This window comes from Triturus cristatus, chromosome 3_1, assembly GCF_964204655.1.
Source record: "Triturus cristatus chromosome 3_1, aTriCri1.1, whole genome shotgun sequence".
In the NCBI taxonomy this organism is placed as follows: domain Eukaryota; kingdom Metazoa; phylum Chordata; class Amphibia; order Caudata; family Salamandridae; genus Triturus; species Triturus cristatus.
This window is the reverse complement of record NC_140583.1, coordinates 722,196,464-722,220,489: the sequence shown is the minus strand read 5'-3', so window position 1 is coordinate 722,220,489 and position 24,026 is coordinate 722,196,464. Positions and strand designations below refer to the sequence as shown.

General features: G+C 47.0%; 1 protein-coding gene across 2 annotated transcripts in view; it reads left to right on the top strand.

Annotated features, from left to right (window-relative positions):
- Positions 1 to 1,368: 1,368 nt before the first annotated feature.
- Positions 1,369 to 24,026, top strand: part of LOC146860858 (interferon regulatory factor 3-like) — a 64,014-nt gene continuing 41,356 nt past the window's right edge. For both annotated transcript variants that reach the window (XM_085644834.1, XM_085644833.1), the window contains exons 1-5: positions 1,369 to 1,496; positions 18,384 to 18,492; positions 20,291 to 20,450; positions 22,402 to 22,666; positions 23,258 to 23,364. In XM_085644834.1, coding sequence (XP_085500960.1) covers positions 18,476 to 18,492; positions 20,291 to 20,450; positions 22,402 to 22,666; positions 23,258 to 23,364 — 549 coding nt within the window. In that variant the 5' untranslated portion in view covers positions 1,369 to 1,496; positions 18,384 to 18,475. The remainder of the gene's footprint in view (positions 1,497 to 18,383; positions 18,493 to 20,290; positions 20,451 to 22,401; positions 22,667 to 23,257; positions 23,365 to 24,026) is intronic.

Sequence of the window (24,026 nt, the reverse complement as noted above, 5' to 3'; positions counted from 1 at the left end):
ATGATATGACAGTAGAAAATAAAAATAGGGATGTCAGTCTCATATAGGTTTCTCTCCGGTTTTTGCTTCAATCAAAATGGGCAACTCTAAAGAGACAAGGGGATTTTCGGCTGGAAGCCGGCAAATGCAGAAGTAATTAAATTATCAAACCACTTTAAATTGTTTTCAATATGTCTTCCGGTTTCTTAACCAAACTAGATTTTTAACAATCCCTGACCCCCCTCGTACCTCCCTCAAAAAAATCCCAGACTGCTTGGGAGTTGGTGTTTCTGCTGAGCAATCATCTACGTGAAAAAGGAAGCAAGGGGGAAAAGAACGCTAGATTACTCCCTCCCCTCAGCTCCGGCAGCCTTGATAAACTGTAGGCTTGAAACTGAATCGAAAGTTAAACCAGTAGGGTCACATGATTTCCAGGAAAGGAAATGCCCTACATGGGCAGAGCTAATGAAGCACGCGCGCATTCTTTGCTGTTAAAGAAGCAAGGGCGGTTTAATTGCATCTGATGCACAGATTTTTGTGGAACGTTTTGATAATACGCCTAAATACAAGCAAAGTGAGCCTTTTTAAGATTTGACATTTACATTTGAAGGCTAGCTCCTCTTGGCGTTTCTTTGGTATGCGCTGGAAGAAGAAGATAGGATGTGGCGCAATGGCTAGAGCTGCCGACTTTGGTACTGTTCCACGTTCTAGTCTCTGCGTGGGCTCAACAACACCCTGTGATTCATTCAGCACAAATCACTTTCTCCCCGTGCCTACCAAATGGGCGTGTCCTCTTGTAACGTAACTGGTACTCATGTAAAAAGCTCCTGTACCTTCAGGTCGAGTTCGCGCTATATAAAACTGCAAGAAAAGAGACACCGTGGACGCAAATAATAGTATTTTCTGCTAATTTATAATATAGCAAACCGCACAAATGACGGCCAAGTTGTATATTTATATAGCGCGAACTCGGCCCGAAGGTATTGGAGCGCTTTACATAGCACCGTATTTACATTACACATTCAGGCACGGGGAGATTAAGTGATTTGCCCAGAATCACAGGATGTGGACGCGACCTCGCGCCCTGGTTTCCTGCACCAGCGGCGGCAGCGCAGCAGACGGACCACATCCTCTCCCCTAGTAGGAGACGCGACAGTTATTCTGGTTTCTCCTGCCCCCTCTCTCGGTTCCAGTCTGTCATCGCTTCTGGTCTTTCCTTTGGCACGCTCCACTTCGCCGCTACCCTTAATAAACGCTTTGAGGAGCACCCTCCGCAGCGCTATCTTTCAAACGCCTGAGGCGCTCCCGGTAGAGCGCTCCCCTTGTTTTGGACTGGCACGACAAATAACCACGCCCCGTTGGAGTGTGTTGGTCTCTGATTGGTCAAGCCAAGTCGTTGACAACAGAAACATGGGGCCGAGGAGTATAAAAACAATGCTCTTGCTGCACGTTCTTTGATAACATTTTTCTCACGCTCCTGCACTGTCGGCAAGTAGCGTCTGTCTGCAAAGCACAAGGTAAATGGATGAATGATTGAATGAGTTGGTTGTGGCAGTTGTAGCAGTTCCACTCCGACTTTTTACGGTGCGGGTAACTGGGCATGCAGGGTCACCCCTTTTCTGAACATGCGGCGCTGAAAATACTTCAGATGGCATTGGCGCTATTTATAATCTGTATTGTGTTGCAGATTTGGGGAGTGAGTAACCAGGTCATGTTATTTTTATTTATTCTACAATGCATTCTTCTTGCACAATGTTTTGTCGTATATCGGTAATGTTTACAAACTAGTGGTGCTGTGAACTGGATTGCCTTTAGGCAATATCGTACTTAATAGAACGGTATAGATTACGTCATATAGGAATAGCACGTGTCAGTTCATAATACAGGGTAGCCTGAGATTCCTGTATGGACGCTCGTCTTTAATTTCCGCATTACAGTGTGACGGGGGGGGGGGGGGGGGTCTCTAATTACCTGTAATTACAAAATGACGTACCTGATCACTGTCATGTTATTACAGGTGAGTTGTGATGTCATAATGTTGCAGCCATGTCACAGAAGATATTTACAGGGCACCTGAAACGATGAAAACGAAAAATGGGGTTTCGTTCTCCTGAACTATTTTTGTAGCGTGTACAGTGAGAAACAGAAAAGTGATATTTATTTATACCACCATGTTTATTTTTGGGGCATGTTACATTTCTGGAAAGATAGAATATCTCAGCCTGTTTCAACAGATTCTCACCTATAGAATTTTTAAAACGTGACTTAGACTGATTCTAATAACTTTTTGCAGCAAAATACTAACTGCTTGTGGTGTGTTAGGTTTGGTACTGCATATTTCACTTTTATTTATGTCTTAAACCGTACTGTCTCTTTCTATTATAATTATTATATTTTTTGTTTTACAAAAGTCTAGAACAAGGACTGACTCGGTTTGTGAAACGGGTGATAGTGCAACCAGATATACAGTATATCTCTGCTGTACATTAAGAGGAGATTGCAAGTCAGTTTGGAGTTCCATGGCCTTATAAAGGAACTCTGCATATGGTCTCCTCGGTGACTTGCAATAGCCTAGTAATGTACCATAGGTGGTACTTTATCACATATCTCTGTAGGGTTCACTGATATGTACCCATACAGAAGGAAGACACGTGCTTAGAATACCCATACATGACCTCGGACGTTATATCGTAAATAAAATTTGATAGCAATTTCAGTGAATAGTGCCAGCTGCACTATGTGGACATGACCACATCACACACTGGAACACAGCCTTGCAAGTTTTTTAAGTACTTTATAGTGGTTCCGCTGTCGCCCACCACCAGGGGGCAGCCGTAGCTGGAAAATCAGGCACGGGCATCTCAGCCTGGAAATTGCTATGTTGTTCCTGTTTGCAGCAGTGGCGGCTGGTGAGATTTTAAAGTGGTGGGGCTGAAAATTTTTGGTGTCGAATGGCGCGCGAGCCCGAACCACCTACGGAGGGTTCGGGGGGGTTCCCCCCCCGAGAAAATTTTGAAAAATTAGCAGCCAAATGGTGGATTTTCAAGACTTTCGGAAGCCATTGTGCTTAACAGAAACAGGCCACTGCCTCCCCTAAAACTATCATCAGTTCCAAGGCCTCATGAATAAACCATTCTAAATTGCAATAAACCACAATTAATTTTAACAATGTTGCATAAATAGGTTGGATCTGCCTACTGACCAAGTGGCTACTTGAGATAAAATTGCATTCAAGGTAGCCCATCAGAGTAAAATGCCTTCTTTTTCCATATAGAATTGAATCTCATATTGGTTAGTGTTCATTTTTTGGAACTCAATAGCATGCATAAAGGCACCATGTATAAACAAAAAACACATAAGCATATAGTCTTATCCATTGGGGGGGGGGGGAGAACAAGCACATGGTAATAGTAATTAAGTTTACCCCTTAGTGAGGCCGTGACAATCTGGTGAAGTACTCTGGTCCCATATACACACACCATTGTATTAATATGTGCTTCCGTCCCACTGTTCCACCATTAACAACACACCATCAGATCAATGAGACGGCAATATGTATATGTGAATAAACCAGAAACGGACTCTGCACTTAACTGTAAGTATAGATTGCTTTCACATGGGGGGCTTCATATCACCTTCTGACGGTTCTAAGCACTAGTAATCCTTTAAAAGGGGTTTCACGCTTAAATAGTATACCATTAAATAGGGTAAAAGTAATTAACAATGGTTTCACTTCCCACATAGGATCAGAACACAGACAACATCCTTCCAACCACACCACAAGTGCTTCTGTGCCCCCACACAGGGGTAGTAATCGCTATATAAAGGCTGCAATACAATACAATACAAAAACAATTGTTAATTACAATTGCTCAATTTAAAGCTATACAATTTAACCTTGAAAACCCAGTCAAAGGGTTTCTATTCAAACTGATTCTGGTTGTCACCTTTCGCCTCGATTTCTTTTTTTCAAGCCTCTTGAATTTCTTGCAATTTCCCATTATCAAATCTCAAATGTCACCAAAATGCTTCACTCCTTACCAAAAAAAAAGGAACAAAAAAACCTCAAGCGCCATTAAAGCTAGACATGTTTCTGTGTAAGCTACGGTACATTACGCTCAACCGCGCACATAAAACTATAATTATGGACCAGGGAGCAGTGAGGGGAGGGATGGGTCCGGGCAGCCGATAGGGAGTAATGCTGCGAAAACATTCGAGTATTTGTAAGGCTAAATACCTGTGGGATTGAGTGAGCTACGGTTCAGATGACTGCCCAGGCCACTACACTGACCACTTGAAATACTGACCCCTTGAATTAAGGTGCTCTTTCACACAGACTCCTTTCTCAGACCTAAAATACATATTTGCCATCACTGCAAGTCAGTGAATTTAATATGAAAGTCTTCAAAAGACACACATGAAGTAACCACCTTTTCAGACACACCGGGCGCAGTTGAAAAGCGACAGACTTGTTATAAATGTAAATTTGCTGCAGAAGAAACAGATCTTGCAGGCTTTGTGTTCGAGGATGAGATCAGTGGAATCAGACCAGCAGGAAGAGCAATAAGGTGCAGCTTATAGGTAAATGTACTCCAGAGCTAAGAAACAGCCTTCAGTGAGCAATAAACAGGTTATTGGCATGCGAGTGACGCATTTTTAGGAAGTACCTCCTATCCATCAAATCTATGATTATCCCTTCTGTGCTGATATGCATAGCTCAACTAATGCAAGCACCCTCACTTAACACTTGGTGTCTCTGGTAACAGAGATGTGGTCTCACGGCTAGAATGTCGACTTTGGAGCTGGGAAACCAAGGTTCGAGTTCGGGCTCGACTCCACATCCTGTGATTCTGAGCAAATCACTTAATCTCCTAGTGCCTAACAAAATGAATGTGTCCTTGTGTAACGAAACAGTTGCTCATGTGAAGCGCTCTGATTGATGCACGATGTCTCGGGTCTAGTTCACGCTACATAAAACTAAAAAAAAATATATATATACTTTCTCCCAGTTTGAACGTTATACTACGGAATGAGCGGGATTAAAATCCCCTCAGGCTCCGTGAGGCCATAACTTTGAACTGTCAGAGCTTCGGGCTTCTACCGTCCATTAAAAGCCCGGAGTACTTTATTGCTTTCAATGGGAGCTACCAATATTCCAATGTTCTTATACTCGTAAAATCCCACTCTCCAAACACGACCACACTGCTCCCAGAATCGCTGCTGCAGTTAAAATCCTGGGGCAATAATGAAGCACTCAAACCATGATTCTAGCATCTGATGGTGCGGGATAATTTATTTTCAGGAATGCCAGGGATGTTGGATAATCATTGTCATTTCATGGAACCTTTGACTGGCTTGCAAAATGATGGAAAGTGCAATTGGTGCGTGAAACAGACATCTATATGAGTTTGTTATCCCAAGGATTTATTCATGAAACTGGGTTTAAATTCCAGGGAACATTTATGTAAATACCAGCCTTTTGTCTGTGCAGCGCCTTTGCCCATGCAAAAAAAAAAAAAACTGTTTGAAGTTGTAAATTAAAACCATCAGGTCTGTGTAACTTGTAGACTTTTGTTTTCAGTTGGAATGTCCCAAATCATTTACCCCCAATTCCTGATCCGTTTTGCCTGCGTTTTCTCAGAAAGATGTTGCCAATTGCATTGTGGGCCGAGCAATAAACTAATTATCATGTACCAATCCTTTTGTAATGCCACTAATCCGATTAGTGGTAACAATGAAAGAAAACCAATTGTGCAGCGTGGAAAAAATGCCTTGGTTAAAGTGGAATGATCTGGGAGTGGCGTCCAGCCGTTCCAAGGCCCCTCGCCCAGAGGAGCTGGTGAATAGGGCCCCAGTGGAGGCTGTGGGGACAAGGGTTAGCTTCCTGACGACAGCCCTTCGTTCCCTTTCATTCCACCCCGCACTTCCACCCGGGCCTAAGCGAGCCCTAAACACTTAACTCACAGCCAAGCCCGACGAACCTTGACCCCATTTAACGGCTGAAATTCTGCCTTGCAGGGTCTGTAACGAGCATTTTAATGAAGCGGGTGACAATATTACAACGTGTCAAACGAGCCAAACCAAGTGCAGGAAATGAACCAATGTTCGCGCGGGCAGCCCTCTAAAACACCCGGGAGTCCAATGTTTGGTCGTGAAAGGGCCTTCAGGAGTTTGTTAAGACACTTTCTCACCCGCTCCGCGTCCGCGAAAGACACCAGGACAGCTGCCCCCCGAGGTCCATCGCTGAGGGGCGTGCAATAATGTCTCTTGCTTTGTTCCCACTGGAGATGGAGCCAGACAGCATTGAAAAAATGGCAATCCGCGTTGGAGAGCATGACATTTATCTGACTTCCTTAAAAGACTAGTTCTGTCCTTCCATTTCTACTTTGGCCAGAGAAGTTGCCCAGGGGACAGCCATTCTCTTTGGAAAAACAAATATTTACCCTTTTCATGGCTGGGGATGCCTTTGAAAAGCATCTTTTCTCTTGCTCCTCACCTGGTGTGAACTGTTTGAGTTCACAAGTCCTTCCTCCTACTACTGCCCTACTCCGGACAGCAACAGGACACACTGCCTCGCCTCCTCGACCTTGGTTCTCCGCTCTGCAGTCCATCCATCTGGAGTGGAGAGTAAAATGGCTGATACTCCAACTGCCGACTCACGGACGCGGGAAGCAGTCAGATCGACGTCATCGAGCCTGCGCAGACGGTCAGGGGTGGGGTGACACCTTGACAAGCTCTCCTCCACTCTCTGATTGACGTGGAGAGTTAGCGATCCCGGGCTTGTATTTAAAACGCCCGGGGCTAACTTAACTTCCACGTCATCAGGGGGTGGAGACTGGGCCTTCCAGCTAGGTCTTTGCCGAGCTGATGACATCACAGCCTTCAGGGCTGTGATGTTGTCGGCCCGGCAAACACATAGCAGGCTTCTTTGGGTCCGGGAGCAAATCAGTCACGTGACGTGACAGCAGAGCTGCGCCAGTATTGGTGAGACTGCAGACTCTGCAGTGAGACAGTGCCCCGTGTTCTACTTTGGGATTTTTTTTTTATAAAATAAAATGTGATCTAAGCAGTCCCTGTGTTCTACTTTGGGGATTTAAAAAAAAAAAAATATGATCTGAAAAATGTACCTGGGGCGGAGCCCCGACGCCCTCAAAGAGAAACCGCCACTGGTTTGCAGTTCACATTTTACTCACTCTTGCATTACCTATGAGTATTTACTTTTCCAGGACGTTGTTTCTGTAACTTTTTCACGCATCATATTACTCATGTACGGTGCGCACTGTGAAAAGTCTCCTCTTTGTATCTGGGTGAGGTCAAGTTGAGAGTGGGTGTTTATAACGGGCCACACTTGAGAACTGTGGAGTTGAAGCTGAAGGCAAGGTGAAGTTCTTACAGTTCAAAGCATTGGGAGATTAAGTGGTTCTGCAATAAATGCTCATCCAATCCTTGGCCCCTCTGCAGAGTGCACGGAGCTGCCAATTGTGTGCCTGTGCGACTGTGCGAAAGTGTGTGAAGGAGGCACACACCTGTTGAAATACTTGCAGGGCGAAATGTAAAGAAAATGAATGCTTACAGGTAAGTGGGTGCAGTATATGTGGATATGGTGACGTGGAGGAAGTGCAATGAAGTATATGCAGGAGAGAATGAGAAGAGGGTGCTGGAGAGAAAATAAATGAGTGCTGTGTAATTTCTGTAACAGACTGCTTAAAATGTTTTTACTTTGTGTGTGTGTGTCCGTCTATATATTTAATTGTAGGTGGACCCGTCAGGTTTTTTGTGAGTGACCCCTTATATACCCCTCTAAAATCCCTTCATGAGGCTCCTCTGTACTTGTAGTGTCCTTGACACACGAGTGGTACATGTACTTCAGTGTGCTCCAGTACATTCCATTGGACATTTGGTGCATGTGACTCTCTGCATGGATTTCTATAGGGATTTGGCGGCAGTGCTTCACTGTTCCAAACCCTTTTTCAGGGGAGTCATACGTCTGCAACTTGAGCTGATGTGCACGTGCGGGGCTTGCTGCTGACTTCTTCCGTCCTCGTGTGCTGTGCATCGCGCGCACTCTTTTGTTAGGGACGGTGCACGCTCAGAGGACACAAATAGAGGCTGCTGCACATCTCTTTGTAGCTGTAATTATGCAGCCTGCAGACTCCTGGTGAATGAGGAACCACTTGGCCGCAGACATCGTCAGCTGAGGACTTTGCACTCCGCACGGCCGGCATTTACTGAGTCAAAAATATAAACAACCTTCATTCACCACAATAACAGCCCATTTTTCATCTTAAATGAGCACTTGAGTTTCCCCGTCTGTGAGTGCAGTGCAGAAGTGCCCTGTGCTCAGGATGTGTGTGTGTTTCCTTAATGGATCCTAAGTAGAGTCCTTCAGCTGTACTCGAATATGCCTGTCTGACCCTTGGACTCGCGGCTGGTTAGATTGCTTCAGTCCCATCAGATGTCCAAACACCACGCTGATGGCTCATTCTGAGTCCCCTTCACCACACAACTGATCGGTGGCTCTGATTTCTGGGACTCTGGCCCTGACCAGGCCGTCGTGTCCTTGTGCTCTCGGATGATCCACTCACTGAATTAAACGCTCATTGACGGTGTCCCTGATCGCTGGTGCTTGTTTAAAGGCCTTAGCCTGTCATAAAGATATAGTGCTATTTAAGTTCACCTATGTAATGCACAGTTCTTCCTACGACTCATTTTCATAACTCTTCTTTGAGGGTACAGCTCAACTCTGTTAAGACAGTTTGTATTCACCCAGGATGTTGATTCTTTATTGATTATCAATTATGTGGCTGCTGGGGGCAATACTCACAGGGGTATATTCACAAGAACGTGTGATAACTACCGCAAGAGTAGCGTAACACAACTTTCCATATCGCAGCCCATTGCGGGAATATAACCCAGTGACAACGTGGGATTCTCTACAAGGCGGTAGCATGCGATAGTCACCAGATAACGCGCCAAATGTCAGCATCAAAATCGACGCCACGCCGCATAAATGCGATACGCGAACGCAAAAAAACACGCGATGAGGCCAACCGCTGTACAAAAAGTAGCGAAAACCAGCCATGGACCTGCAAATCCCACGTATCTGGCGGAACAATGCACTATAAAAACCACAGAAAAAATACACCAAAAACAATCCAAAGTGCGTAGCAACATGGATGCACCCTGAAGCAGCGCAGGGGCCACCCCGAACCCCACAACCCCCACAGACTACCAGCAAGGAACAACGGGGCCGGGGAAGGCCAAGGAGAAGAGGGAGTGGAAGACGGGGTGCAGACCGCAGGAAAACATGACCAGCGTCACCAAGGTGACAGAACACTACCAGCAACTGACCCACAACCACACCACCTGGATTGCAGGCGTAGTGCCGAGGAGGCCAATCCAGGAGGCCAATAGGTGCCGGCATTATGTGACTACTAAACCATGCACAAACGCGCTGCCAACAGGAGGGCAGCAACTGCGACAGGAGGTGGTAGTCCAGCGCCAGCGGAGGAGCAGAAGGAAACCCAGGCCACAGTCATCAGTGTGGAGATGGTGCAAGGAGTAGGGAGTATGGACACAGCTCGAGAGGACCTGACAGAACATCAACAGGGAGTGCAACGAACACAGACTGGGGGGACGGGGGAGTGGGCACAATGGCATACATGCGCAACGAGGTGTACCACACTGCACACCCACAATCACCCAAGTCCATGGCCCAGATCCCCTTGGCACACTGCAGCACTCACGCATAGCACGAACAGCACACCCGCATTGACGACGAGGAACAACACGCATAGCCGACACTGCAGAAAAGAGGACACAACTGGCTCCGCACATGCACAGAAACATGCCTAGTACATCTGACTGAGCCGAAAACTGTGAAATGGAAATGTACGCGTACAACCTCACATCTGTCATGTAGACCAAATGTTCACTGTCCCGCAGAAGAATCCTGCACCCCCAAACAGTCACAATGTACATTGCCATACAGTCTGCATGCAAACCTGCACAATGCACCAACATAAATGTCAACACAAAGTCAATATGCACCTCCCCTTCACTTCGCAGAGGGGCACACAACACATTCAGCATAGCACAGAATACAACACATCAGTGATGCCCGAGAGGACCACCACACCGTCGACACCGACGCCCCAGAACAGCACATGGATATCCCACGCAACCCCCCACCAGGACCCGGACAGCCAATCTACTCAGAGGAGAACACGAGCCTGCAACAAACCACTCAGCAGGAAGCACCCGCAAGCATAGCTGGCTCACAACACTTCACCCACCCACACATATCGCACCCCAATGCCATGTGTCTGCATGCCAAAAGGAGGTGGCCCAACAGGCGTGGGTGGGGGCCGAAACCATGGACTGGGAACCAGGACACATACGTAGGTGTCTATCATCCTTCAGGGGCCACCAACACCCCACTAAGGAGACCTACACTGCCATAGAGACACATGCAGATGCATATTCACAGTACAGAACCACAGGCAGGGGCGCTCAAATAGCATTCACACACCCATATTGGCTCTGAGTACGATGGCCCTGGACACTCCCCTTACGAATTGAGTGGGTGACGACAAAGCTACCTGTCCAAGCTACAACCCGCTGCCTGCTGTGACACGTCTGCATCCGGTGTACACTGCACAATGTAATGTCGTAGGTCCCAGGACCCTCATGTATACAACAAAACCACAGGGACACAAGCCAATATCATGTTGAACTGGCTACGGGCACATGCGTCCAGCCCCTTTATCGGCAGGGCCACATGTACAGTGATGCCTGTGCTGGATGTGTGTGGGGTGAGTGTAAGCCAACCCGCACGGAATGCTTGGCGCTGGAAACAACTTGAACATTGGACACGAGCGCAATGGAAACAGCAAACACATGCATAACAGAGTCAACTGCACAGCAACATGGAGGAAGCCGGAATAAGGACAGAGGCCACCAGAAAATCAGTCAGGAGGTTCTGTGAGTTGCAGTGAACTGAGGTAGGGGCATCAAAGATGAGCGCGCTCATGTGAAGGAAATACTAGGATTGTGTCTCTTCGTGTTAGTCCTGATGTAGATGCAGTGGGGTGTGTTACACCTGCATCAACTTCCTCATCAATGTCCCAGGTCTCCCACACTGTCTGAGGTGACAGTTGCGTGTGCAGTCCACAGCGCAATACCCAGTAATGGTTCCGGGTGTGTGGCTCGACTACCACCTCCAGTCTGCAATCCTGCCTTGGGGATGTTGCCTCCTGCCCTCCCATTGTCTGTGCCATCTCCCGTCTGCACACTTGACACATCTTCCTCATCATAGTCCCAGCTCTTTCCCAGTGCATGAGGTGACATTGCTGCGCAACATCTCGACCGAGCTCGTCACCTATACGAAGGCCACCCTTGTAATCAGCAAGCAGCCTTAATTCAACGCGGACGCCCAGATCCTTATGCACCGGCGCCGTTAATTCCTAATCACTTCTACTCAACAGAATTGTAGTTGGGCTTTCACCTTGTTTGCTCTGACTGAAGCCCTCAACTCCGGCAATCCCTCCGTCTTCCTTCCGCGGCTAATTGCTCCCGGCATTACGCTCTCAGGCTTGTCATTTAATTAGTCCTGATGATGATCTATATATCTTGTAATAGATCGAAACGTCGTCGACTTGCTGAACAGCATGCATGTTAAACACACAAGTTAAAAGTTGTGCATGACTGTTTACCTTTTAAATAGCTTGCCCCTTTATTTTCTATCGGCGTTAAGCTTGGTTGTTTAGCCTGAAAAAAGTCTTCAAAAACTGTGACTGTCTTTTGAATGTTTTAAAGTTTTGTCTGTTGAAGGACTCAGGACTGTGTCCCACTCTATTCTGTTTTTTGTATAGCCAATTTATTACGTTGAATATTAAATCTATGTCTGGCTGGACATTTCTAATCAATATAGTACTGATTCTGGTCTATATTTATTGTTCTTACACCAAAGTGATTTTGAAGGACCTATTGTTTTTCGAAATAGCGCAACATCTCCAGAGCACAAATGTTAATCAGTAACGGACAATGGCTTGTGGTGCACTGAGTCACTGGCACCTGGAGTGCTGAGCAGGGTATCAGTCCGATGATGGCATCCACGACAAGTCTGAGCAACTCCGTAAGTCTGTCAGGATCACCGTGTCCACTGTGGCAGATGGCTGTTGGAGGTGGTCGTTGCGGTGGTGGCGTGTGCCTCCTTTGGTGATACCACGTCCGGGCCTGTTAGGACTTTATTTGGTGTGTGAGCCCTGCTGGGACGCTCTTGGGTCTGGAGGCTGCATACAGCACAGGGCCACAGAGAAATGGCGTTGATGACCCCAAGGCCAACGCTTAAGGGGCCCTCCAATTTCTCAGAAGAAGGGGTCCCAGACCTGACTAGTACAGAGTTATTGGCCCCGGATGAACAGCGGCCGGCACAGGCCCCCAGCCACAGGACCGTGACTTGCGGTGCAGTCAGAAGTGCCATGCGACCTGAGCGGATCACCATCAATGTCCGAGGGGTATGTTTCGGAGGGTTTTGGGGGACAGGGGAAGGTGTCCTCCAGGGCATAAAGCTGAAAGGTTTGATTTTATCCGGAAGTAGCAAATGGAGGAGTGAAATGCGACAGCCTCATTGCCACCACCAATTTGGTATCAGCTAAATGAGGATGAAAACTGCCCCCTGGTCCATATACTCAGATGCCACCAAAGTTGGACCAGAGAGTGTCCATGATTGTTGGGGAACAGACTTAGTGACACCGGGGCTGAGAGGGGATGCAGTCTGCGATGATGCCGGTACGCTGATATGAACTCAGCCAATTCAAAATGAACAGTCTGTGACCTACTGGATCGCAGTGTAGGCCGGAGGCAGCGGTCAGCACGGGCCATTCACAGAGTGTTGCCGGCATAGGTTGGATGGCCCCATCGGCCTGCATAGTTCAGGTTCAGTGGCACCACGTGTTCGCTCACCTCTGTGACTGTGACCCGGCTTTCGTCCGGAGTGAGCCGCATCTTCCTCTTACTCTTCTCCGTGCGACCACTGGTGTGGACTCTGCCATTCTTGATTTGCGCCAAGATGCTGAATGTGGAACCTACTGGTCCGGAGGGTAGTCCTGGTCCCTCATCCACGTGTCGCTGGCTGGCGTTGAACAGGGTTAGTGGCACCACATGTCGCAGGCTGGCGTTGAACAGGGTTAGTGGCACCACATGTCGCATGCTGGCGTTGAACAGGGTTAGCGGCACCACGTGTTGCAGGCTTGCCTTGAACAGGGTTAGTGGCACCACATGTCACAAATAGCCCATATGGAACTATGCCTCACTGATCGGGGTGGGTCTGGTGCTGTGGCCACTTGCCCGGAATTGGGGTCACTGCCATTCATGAATCTGGACTTCGCACATGTGACCAACTGGGCCGAAGAGTAGTCCGAAGGCAGCAGTAGAGTACGTCATCGAGAAAGGACTAAAGCGCCTGTGTCGGGAAGGCAGTGATGGACTGAGGAGGCTGCCAAGGTCGCGGCCCTCGGGCTTGGAGCTTGTGCCGGCACGTGCTGGGCCCTCCTTGATTCACGCTGGTGTCAGCAGGTGATCAGTGTGGCCTGGCGGCGCAGGGGCGGGCCTGGCGGGTTCGTGGTCCAGTGTGCCGGGGTCCGGCAGGCGCATGGCATTGCAGGCAACTCCGCTCACGAGGATGGCCTCGGCGCGGGGTGAGAGGCGCCGCCCTGGCTGAAACGTTGTGCTTTCCGGAAGAGGACCACACCCAGGGCTACATGCTTTTTATTCACACCCCTACGCTGGTGTGGCGTACGTCGGGCCATCCCACTCCGGTAATGCTTAGTGGGGGTGTAACATGCAACATTTCCGCAAGGTCACCTACTGGCTGGGGTGAAATGTTTGTGTCCACTGTCCACTAGACTCCATACACCAGAGGTGTGTGTTGCCATGGATATGGGTGTGTTCTGCATACTGCGGTCTGTCCAGCACATCTCCGCCACTCTTGGCATTGTGTAGTTTCCCAATCATGGTTCTACTGCATCCTTCACACATGCTTGGTTGCCACCTCTTCCTACATTCGGATGTTGTGTGGCTGAGGTGCCATGCCGTTGATGGCTCATGTTCACGGCTTGGCCAGGTAACCATTGTGAGTTGTTCTGTCGTGTCTGGTGGGTGGTCATGTCATTGTGCATGTTGGTAGTGATTTTGTGACGTGCGCATTGCCAGAGTTGTGAGTTGTATGGTTGTGGAGTTGAGGTGAGTTGGGTGTCCATTTGAAACTTGCCATGGGGCTGTGCATTTCCATTGTTGTCATCCTGGGTAGGCTGGTTTCTGATGGACTGTCGGAGGGTGGAGGAATCGTGCACAGTGGCTGGGTATTTGGAGGTGACATTGTTGGAGGTTCCACTGTGTTCTGTTGTTGCCTGCATATTGATGTGAGACGTGTACTTGCTGTTGCGGTGATTGTGTGCTGTGTCACCAGGGGGCACAGGTGGGACATGTGTGCTGTGGATTTCCCCCAATACATGCGTGCATAATGCTATGGCGTATGGTCCTTGCTTGGTCTCCAGCGGATCCTGCACATTGTGTTGGACGTATGGGGACTGGGGTACCAGCGTGATGGTGATGTCCAGGACAGGTGTGGGGGACTTGGGTGGGGGACTTGGCTGTGAGACTCCCCCGACTCTGGCGGGTGTTGCTTGTGGGGTGCCAGGGGCCAACAGGTGTAGCCAATCCAGCAGCTTGGTGTGGGGTGGAATGTTGGTTGTCCGCTTTGTTGGTGCCGTAGGCCTGTTAGGAGATGATGGTCAGGATGCGTAGGATGGTTGTCCCTTTCAGCCTATAGTGGACGGTGGCTATTAGAAGGTGGTTCTGACACTATGGGCCGCCCGTATTTTTCGCTTTTTGAGCACCTAATTGTTGAGCTTTTACTGTGGGGGAGCCTCATAAGTTGGGACTCACCTACAGTGAACTCAGGATGTAAGAGACTGCATGGGGATTTTACTGGTGTTCCCCTGGCTTGACCAGGCCACTGTTCAGCAGCTGGAGTAAGGGACACCGGGCTGGTTACATGCAGACACATGTGTACATGCGTGTGTACACGTGTACGGGCTGCGCAGGGGAGATTCCTAGCGTGCGCAGTCCAGGAGCAGCTACAAAGTGAATGGTGTGGCAGGACTTATGCAGTATTGGGTGGTGACATGGAATAGGCTTTATACACTGGAATGAAACATGCCAGGGAAAGTCAGTGTGTCTTACTGTTTTTAAACTTCATTATTCCCCTATGGGAATGTGGAGCCAGGGGCTAGATTAACTTCCATTAGGCCTACAGATTCCAGACACGCACTTAAGTCCAATGTAGCAAATGTGAAAAGAAGTATTCTGCAGAGTCCAAAGTCATATTTGTACTGCTTTTGGGTCATCCAGAACTGTCATATTTCTCTGAGCCAGCCATGACCAGACCCAGGCTGAGGGCTGACCTCAGCTGGATGGATTGATAACCTTTCTTCCACAAGCGAGGGCCTCCTCTCCATGATGAGATGATGGGTGGGGCTACAGACTCATCCATCACTAGGTGCCAGGCACCAGGCTGCACCAAGGAGGGAAGGAGTTGGTTTTCAGAGGCCATGTGGCCAGAGACACTGGACAACGCCATTTTTAACAAACCCAGAGGCTGGACAAGAAGGAGAGAGCAGGGGCAGGGACGTGATGTGTCGCTGTTTGATAGGACCAACAGAGACTTCCTGCCAGCCCCTACTCAACTTTTAAAAAGTGTCTGCACAGTAAGAGAAGCTCTCTCTGGGGTGTGGTCTGCGGAGGCTGAAGGTGCTGGAGCCTGGCGCAATAGGCAGTTGGAAGGAGAGACCCCCTGACTGCCCCCAGGACCCTAACAGCACCAGAAGAAGAGCCCAGGACCAGTGCGCAGGAGCAGTGGCCTCTGCACAGGCAGAAGAGAGGCCACGGAGGAGAGCGAGGCGAAAGGCTGGCGCAGGGAGCTAGTGAAGACAGCACCCTGCTGAATCAGAGACCCCGAGGGCGGAGGAGAGCGTTCCCAGTGGCTGGGGCAGGTAAAGAGGAGCATAAAGCGCCCCATAATGCCTCGCCAGGCATTTGGAAATCTGCTGTTTTGGTGCTTTGTGGCCCCCAGAGGAGGGGGGTCACCCTCACTTGTGAAAAGGTGCTGGGGGAGCTGCTGGAGAAGCACAGCCCCCCCCCCCCCAGCACGAAGAAATCTGACGTTTTGGTGCCTGGTGGCCCCCAGAGGAGGGGGTCACCCTCATGTGTGAAAAGGGGTGCAGGGGGGCTGCAGGAGCACCGCAACCTCCCCCAGTATAAAGAAGAACAGTCCACCCATAATTTTCACGGGGCATCTGAAAGAATAACCCCTCAAGGGCTCAGCTAGCCTTTAACACCTTCTAGGCTGGAACTTATGTTCTACAGCTGAGGGTGTACTATGAAGTGCATCATGGAGTGAAGGGCTGAGTTGGGGATGTCTGGAGAAGGGCATTCCCTGGAGGTGAATTGGTGTAATTGCACCAAAATGCATTTACTATTGGTTATTTCTTTTTAGGTGGACTGAAAGTCACATGTGTAAAGTGAAGTACCTGTGTAAGGCGATGTTAAGCTAAATGGAGTTATGTTGCTGAACCTTCCTGCTATGGGGTCTGGCTGTATTTACGTAATCCCATGGTTTTACCTGTGATTCCTTTTAAAGTGAAGAGGCTCACTGCAGGAGAAGTGTAGTTGTCAGGAGTACTTCTTTTGAAGGGACTGTAAGTCACATGTGTAAGGAGATGTCCTAAGCCAAGTGGGGCTATGCTGCCAGACAGTCCTGCTAGGGTGTCTGGCTGTATATGCGCAATCCTGTGATTTCATCTGTGATTCCTTTAGGGGCTGTAATTGCAATGCATTCAAATGATCAACCAAGGTGATGAGTACTGTCATTCTAAAGTGTGCGTAAACATGGACTCTTGCTGCTGCGCTTAGGTGAAGTCCCCAGACTGCTATCCCTTAAGATATAGAGGTGCATACTTTATGGTCAGTAGGAGATGCTCAGTCAGGGTCATGTGTCACCAAGGCAGGTTTACCCCTTTTTAATGCTTGTTGAGGTAATGGGGTGCGTCGCCACTGGGATGGTGCCAGTGCGCAGGGCCCTCGCTCCAGGTTATGTTCAACTATCTGCATTGGGGGCAAGTTGCTGTGCATACATGGAGTGGTGGTACTAGACCCCACCCCCCCTTTGCGGGAGGGGTGGAGACGTTATGCAATGTCACAAAGTAATTCCAACAGCTTATGTATATTTGTAAATTGGTGCATAGTATTGAGTAGAGTGTGTGTTTAATAAATGTACTCTTACTTTTATAAAGCAAAGTACAGACTGGACAATCAATTATTGAGTGTTATTTTTGTGCACCTGCAAATGGCGATTACTAGCCCACACCACCTCCCTTGAGTAAGCCTCAGACTGCTCTGCAACGCTACCCTCTGAGAGTCAGGCGCTACAATTGGGTGTTTGGTTCCCAGTGAAGGACAAATGTAGTCATGTTATTTGTGCAGGCCTCTCAGATGCTGCCTCGTTTTCCAACAGTGACATTATCAGATGTTTGGGTCTGTGAGACTGGTGCATTCCTTGGGGGTCCGCTGTCTTTGTGTGAGCTGCCTCTGTGGTTGTCCGGGGATTCCGGGTGTGGGGTGGGGTCCTGGGGTGGTGTCGGTGGGTGTTGTGGCTCTCTTGGTGTCCGGGCCGCATGATGAGTGGCTCCTTGACATCTGCTGCACTTCCGATGTGGCCTTGGGCTGTGCTCCCTTTTGCGGTGCTGGCTGCCGTCCAAGTTAACACCAGGTCTGAGGAGGTGTAGATTTCCTGGTGCTAACGCGCCTTATCTCCTGTTTTGTGTTTTTATCGCCGATCTGTCTGGTCGTTGAGAATGGTGAGGAGTGGTGTGGTCGGGCCTTTTGGCACGGGAACGTCCACTCTGCATCTCATTAGCGATAGTTGCAGGGGTCCTCTGTGGCGATGTTTTTTGCGGCTGCTATCGCGGGTAAACTGGTGCTGTGGGCTGTTAGCACCAGCTTGTGAATGTGGAGGTAAATTTATCACACGTTTGGCTGCGATAAAGTGCTTTTAATTCATCAATAGGTCCTTGTGAATATGGCCCACAAAGTCACCCTACTATCCCTAATTACTTCCACTAACAAAGCCAGACCTATTGGCTTTGTCAATGGTTGTGTGGTAGGGTTTTCACTCTGTATGTATTTAAGATAAATACAATAAAATAACTCCAGACATGAAGGAAAAATGGATCCCCCTGCTTAAAAAGAGGACAATGCAGTTATTGCTTCATTGACTGAAAATGAAGATTTGGAAAGGATAAGCTGTGCTCTAGAAGTTAATATTGTCTGCTTGATTTCTGCAGATTCCGTTTCAACAAAGGTGGCAAACCTCTTCATAAATCCCTTCTACAGACGTGACATTGGATTCCAGTTGTAACCATCAGCTTCAAACACAATGGCTGCGTGTGACAGGTGAGTGCGCGCCAAGACACTGAACATCCCACTTATATGCTCATCAGACCAAGACCAGCCATGTTTACCACAGTACCAATAATTGTGGCCCGTTTTCAAGCTCATTCACGTATTATTTCCTTCACTTTATGCTTTCTCTGCCTAATCTCAGTTTTATATCAGCACCATACCGCCATCAATACAGTTAGCTTTGCCCATGGGTATTTATTGATGCCACACAATAAAGGTGTCCAGCAGTCAGGCCACTCTCTGATTTGGTGTAGAAGGAAAATGGAGTTCTTATGCCCACGTTATTAAAGTGGGGCACATGAGCGTGGAGTTCTGTCAGACTTTTCTTGTAGTTCACAGGGAAAGTGGCATTCTTGGCTTGGACTATGAATGTGGCACACTGCAAACTTTAGCTCTTATGCTTACATTGTTAATGTCAATACACACACAGGGGCACCCCAAGTGACCCATAGGAACCCAGGGGCGATCAATACAAGCGCAGGAACAAGGGTCCTTGGAGTAGTCTTCACAATCGTTAAAATACCCAGGAACACATGAATTGTGACCCAAATGAATTAATCTTGTTAAAGGCATCTCCCAAACACATCAGCACTATTTTAATAGTATATAATGCAGCTTTTTTTTATCAGATAGGTTTCATGACTATTAAAAGTACTATAAACCTGATTAAGTGACAGGGTAGTGCTCTAGTGATATTCATGTGCAAACAAGTGACTCGAAGAGAGAAGCACATGGGAAGAGGATTTCAGTGGCTGTTATGTTTTCTGAGGAGTAGGTGGGTAAATACCGTCCGCTCACCTATTAGAGCTTCTTGCTGAGTGCTACCAGATCTGCAGACTGAGAAATTTGTCGAGGTTTTGACACAAATTGTGTTTTTAAGGTGTCGTCAGGTAAAAGATTTTAAAAGGTAAGCCACCGTATGTTAATACAAGCAAGCGGCGTTGATGAGGTAAGAAGGCTGGACCGTTTCATATCAGTCTAGGATTTCAGGGCATGAGAAGGCTTATATTGGTAGGATAAGGTCGGGCAGACAGTCGCGCCACAAGTGCCCAAAGGCAAGAAGACACTTCGGAGGGCTGCCTTGAAAAGGCTCAGTTCTGTTTTAATCCCTCTGTGAGTTGAGCAGGGTGGCCGTGTGGTTATCCCTGTCCAGCCAGTTGAAAGAGGCTTCAGGATAGACGTTAGAAGCACAGCCACCAGTGTTCTTGGACAAAAAAAGGTGCATTCAGGTAGATCAGCGCATCACACTGGAAGGTGGAATTTTTAAGCTCACCCTAGAAAGGTGGAATTCTTATGCTTGGAGTGTTAGTGTGGTACATAGTAAAATAGACCATCCACTCTTGACATACAATAAGATCTATGAGTTTGACTGGCTTGTTGTTTTGACAGGTGTCTGTGGAAGGAGCTTGTTTTTTCAAGTCACTAAATTAATGCTGCTTTGTACACCTGCTCATTTTCATCTTCTCAGGTAATGAAGAGGAATGGGGAGTTGGAAGAAAAGTTTTATTCCCACTGAGGAATGCTGATAGCTTTTTTCAGCTCTTTTATTTACTGACCAAGGTGCTTTTAAAATCTTAACAATCTCATTTTGTCTTGCATCAGAAATCCATTTTCTCTTTTCTTTTTGGTTTGGTAAAAACTATAAAGCAAAAAAATGTAACACAGTTTCATCATAGGTCTAAGTTCCTGGTTGTTTCTGCCATCATGTTTTAGGTACCATATGAAGAAAGTCTATGATTTTATGTTTTTTACTGATAGAATCCTTTTGGGAATGTGTTTTCTTCCATAGAGCGCACCACAAGGAACTCTTTGGCCCGTGGCTGATTAGGCAGATCAACAACAACAGCTATGGACTGTCCTGGAAGAACCCAGAGAAGACCATCTTCTGCATTCCCTGGAAGCATCTCGCCAGGAAGGATCTCACGGATCAGGACTATGAACTTTTCAAGGTACTGCAAGATTCATGATTTATCCAGACAAGGCTTCTTATCTTAATCAAGGGATCCAGCTGAATCCTACTGTTCAGTATGAATTACGCTGCGAGCCATCCTCTTAGACTTGAAAGCCTTCTTACCATCCACCAAAGGGACGCTGGTGCAGGTGCTCTCTGAAAACACCACTGCCATGTGGTACTGCAAGAAGAAGGGTGGAGTGGGGGTCATAGACCCTGTGCCAGGAGGCTTTGCATCTTCAGACTAGGCTAGACCGGCAAGGAATTTTTCTGGAAACTCATCACCTGCCGGGATCCTTGAATGGCAGAGCAGATTGTACAGTACAAATTCAAATTTGTCCAAATGTCCAAATAAAAAAAAAAACAGTTTGGAAGCTTTTAAGGTTTTCGTACAGACCAGAGTAGTGTGGCGAGATCTGCCTCGCATCTCACATTCACCAATTTATTTCACTCGCCATGTTTTTCCAAAGGACAACAGCTGGTGATTCCTTCTCCTCTTTCCAAATATTTTCTGCCTGCTCCTTGTTCAGGGAAAAGGTTGAATTTAATGAAAGGGGGTGAAGATGGAGAGGATCTGCAGCTCAAATCCACTCAATAGCGGTACAGGTCACATTATTTTTCTTACGCTATATTAGGTGATCGAGATTTGGTGAATGGTACAATGCGCCCATCACCAGCACAGCAGGGCTCTGAGGCAACTATGGTAGGCTCCTGACTCATTTTTCATAATCCATATGAGTAGTCATCAGCCGGCCTCCATATTTATACCTGTGGTGGTGAAAGCATTGCAAGGGTGGGACTATTCTTGCTAAGTTAGCATGGAAACTCCTTGCTCTCCTGTATGCACACTAGTAATGGGGTCTGTATTGTATGGGGATTCTTGGCCTTAGGGTCGCAGTTTGAATTGAGAGGCTAAAATGAATAAGACTTATCACCTCATCATGAACCATTGAAGAAAATTAGCCCCGCTTCCCAGTGTGTGAATCTGTTAGGCTTCACGCTGCAGCATGCATTAGAGGTATGTTTAGAGGTCTTCGTTAGCATTTCAATTGGTTAGTCAAATTAAGTCATTCAGAACATACTAATCAAAAATGTAAAGGTGCCAACATGGGCCGCGTTCCTGTAGAACCGACTTTCCTTCCAGCTGGCACACGCTTTCCGAATAGATTTACACCATTTCTAAAAACATTCCACGTCTACTGTTTGATAAGATGATACTCCATCACGGCCACACTTATATGGATTATGAAATTGTTTGTTTTTGTGTTTAACAATCACTTAATATTATGGAACCTTGCATCTACTGAAACACAACACATCTAATACACGAATCCATTTTGAAACAAATAAAGAACCAAAAAAGGATGATAAGCATATGCTTAATAAGAACAGTTGGTTTGGATTATTCTGTTCTGAAAATCCTCTTCCCTTGTTTTGTAGCAAACTGTTTCGTTCCTATTCTGGTGTGGTATATATTTATTTATTGGCATGTTTGTCCTACAGTGCCAACTTATCGATCTCTGGTTACAAATGAACAGGCTCATGAAAGTGTGCAAGGGCTTGAAAGCATTTCATCCAGGTTATTACACGTGTGACCCTTGAAAGAGACCTTCCTTCAGCAATATTATAGATTCTGCTTAGCCCTAGTTTCCACCCAGGGCACTTGCAGTGTTTCACTATTGAATGGACTGGCGAACAGTGTGGTTGAGTAAGACAGTACCTGTGGTAGGGAGGCTTGGGTGACACCGGACCACAAGAATATGTCTGCTTGAAGTACAGTGGCTAATATGTAAAGCAGGGTCTTTTCTGGTGGTGCTCAGACAGTAATGCTATTTATAATTTCCGAAATGGTTGAGTCATTCACTACATAACCTCAGCTTGAAAGATGAAACTAATTATGAGATGTATATTGGAAGTTTGCAAATTCATTCGTATTCTCTTGACGCTAGGCTTGGGCAATACATGGCGGCAAATACAGTGAGCGGCCTGATGACCGCTCCACCTGGAAAACCAACTTCCGTTGTGCCTTGAACAGTGTCAGCTTGAAGGAAAAGAAAACATCCTGTGAGACCCAGGATGGAGCTGCTATAAAAGACAAGAAATTGTTCACTGAGGTTGAAGACCGGTCTAGCGATCCCCACAATCCACATAAGGTGTACAGACTCACCCAAGTCCCGGATAGTTCCAACCATGTATCGGCTCCTTCTTCTGCAAGTAAGCACAGTTATTTCTTCCAAGGGATGTTGGGCTGGGTCCTGTATCGAGAGGTAGTAACATTATTGTGTTTAATCAAAGCCCCAAAATCCCAGTGTTTCTCCAAATAGTGCTGGGAGTTACACCTGCTTGTTTAAATCATGAAGCTACAAGGTCTTTGCAAAAACCAGTGCAATTCAAACAATTTGTAATATTTCTAGTATGAATGTGCTGATTCACTTGGTGTTCCAGGTGCACTGTACGACACACACTGGTAATATTACCATATATACAGTACAAGTTACGTTTAGGAAATTCACCCTTTCCATGCAACCTAGAACAATCTCTATAATGGAATCTTACCTCTAGCAATAACCTGCTTGAAGCTGTCTGTATTGACTTTTTATGTTTTGAGATCTTTGCATTTTCTTTTGAGATGTCTGTATTGTCTTTGTATGTTTTGATCTGATACACTGCATATGACCCTCCTCGGTCAGACCCTATCTCCCTCTCCCAAACATCTTGGCACTGGCTCACCTCATCATCATCTGATGCCATTCTTTTCCACCACACTATCGATTTGAACTATGTTTCTGATTTGATTTTTTTCAGACCATAATGGCCTACCTGACAGTGAGGAAGAAGAGGAAGCCCTGCGCATCAGCCCAGACTTTTTGCATATCCCGAATTTCAAAATGACCCGTCCTCAGCCTGATGAGGTACTGGGAAGGCAGGGTACTTGGGTTTCTTGTGCCTTGCAGGGGAGTGGGAACTAGCAGTGATTTGATTTATAAAAATACATATATAAGTAACATTCAGATGGATACAAATGTTCCCATGGAGGATGGAAAACGGGTGATTATTAAATAAAGTGATGCTGGAAAGCTGCTTTATCAAGAAATTGTTTCTAAGTTCAAACAAATACTTTTGCCTTTTACATTTTGTGACAGTGGTCGGGGTAGTTGATAAACTAAGAGGATAACTGAGAAACAATATTCAAATTTACTCCCGAATGCAAAAGATATAGTCTGTCTTTAAAAAGCGGGCCTTCCTGTCTCCGACAGTAAATGATCCTAGTAACGTGGAACCATCTGAAACTGACCTCCACTCCTCAATGTCTGCTGAGCCACCACCCAAACCAGAAGCAGAAAATGTTAAATGTGGCATCACACATTAAAACATCCTAGCAATGATCAACCTTACTAGTCGTAATATCAGTGACAGGGCCTGGTCTGCAGCTACATGAAGCTAAGATTTAGATATTTTGAATGCCATGCCCCTGTTTGCCGCAACCTTCATATTATGGATGCATTGAGTTGACAGTGTTGGTGTGAATAACATCAAACCAACCATGTTGCAAAGCCTCTTATCCCTGACGAAA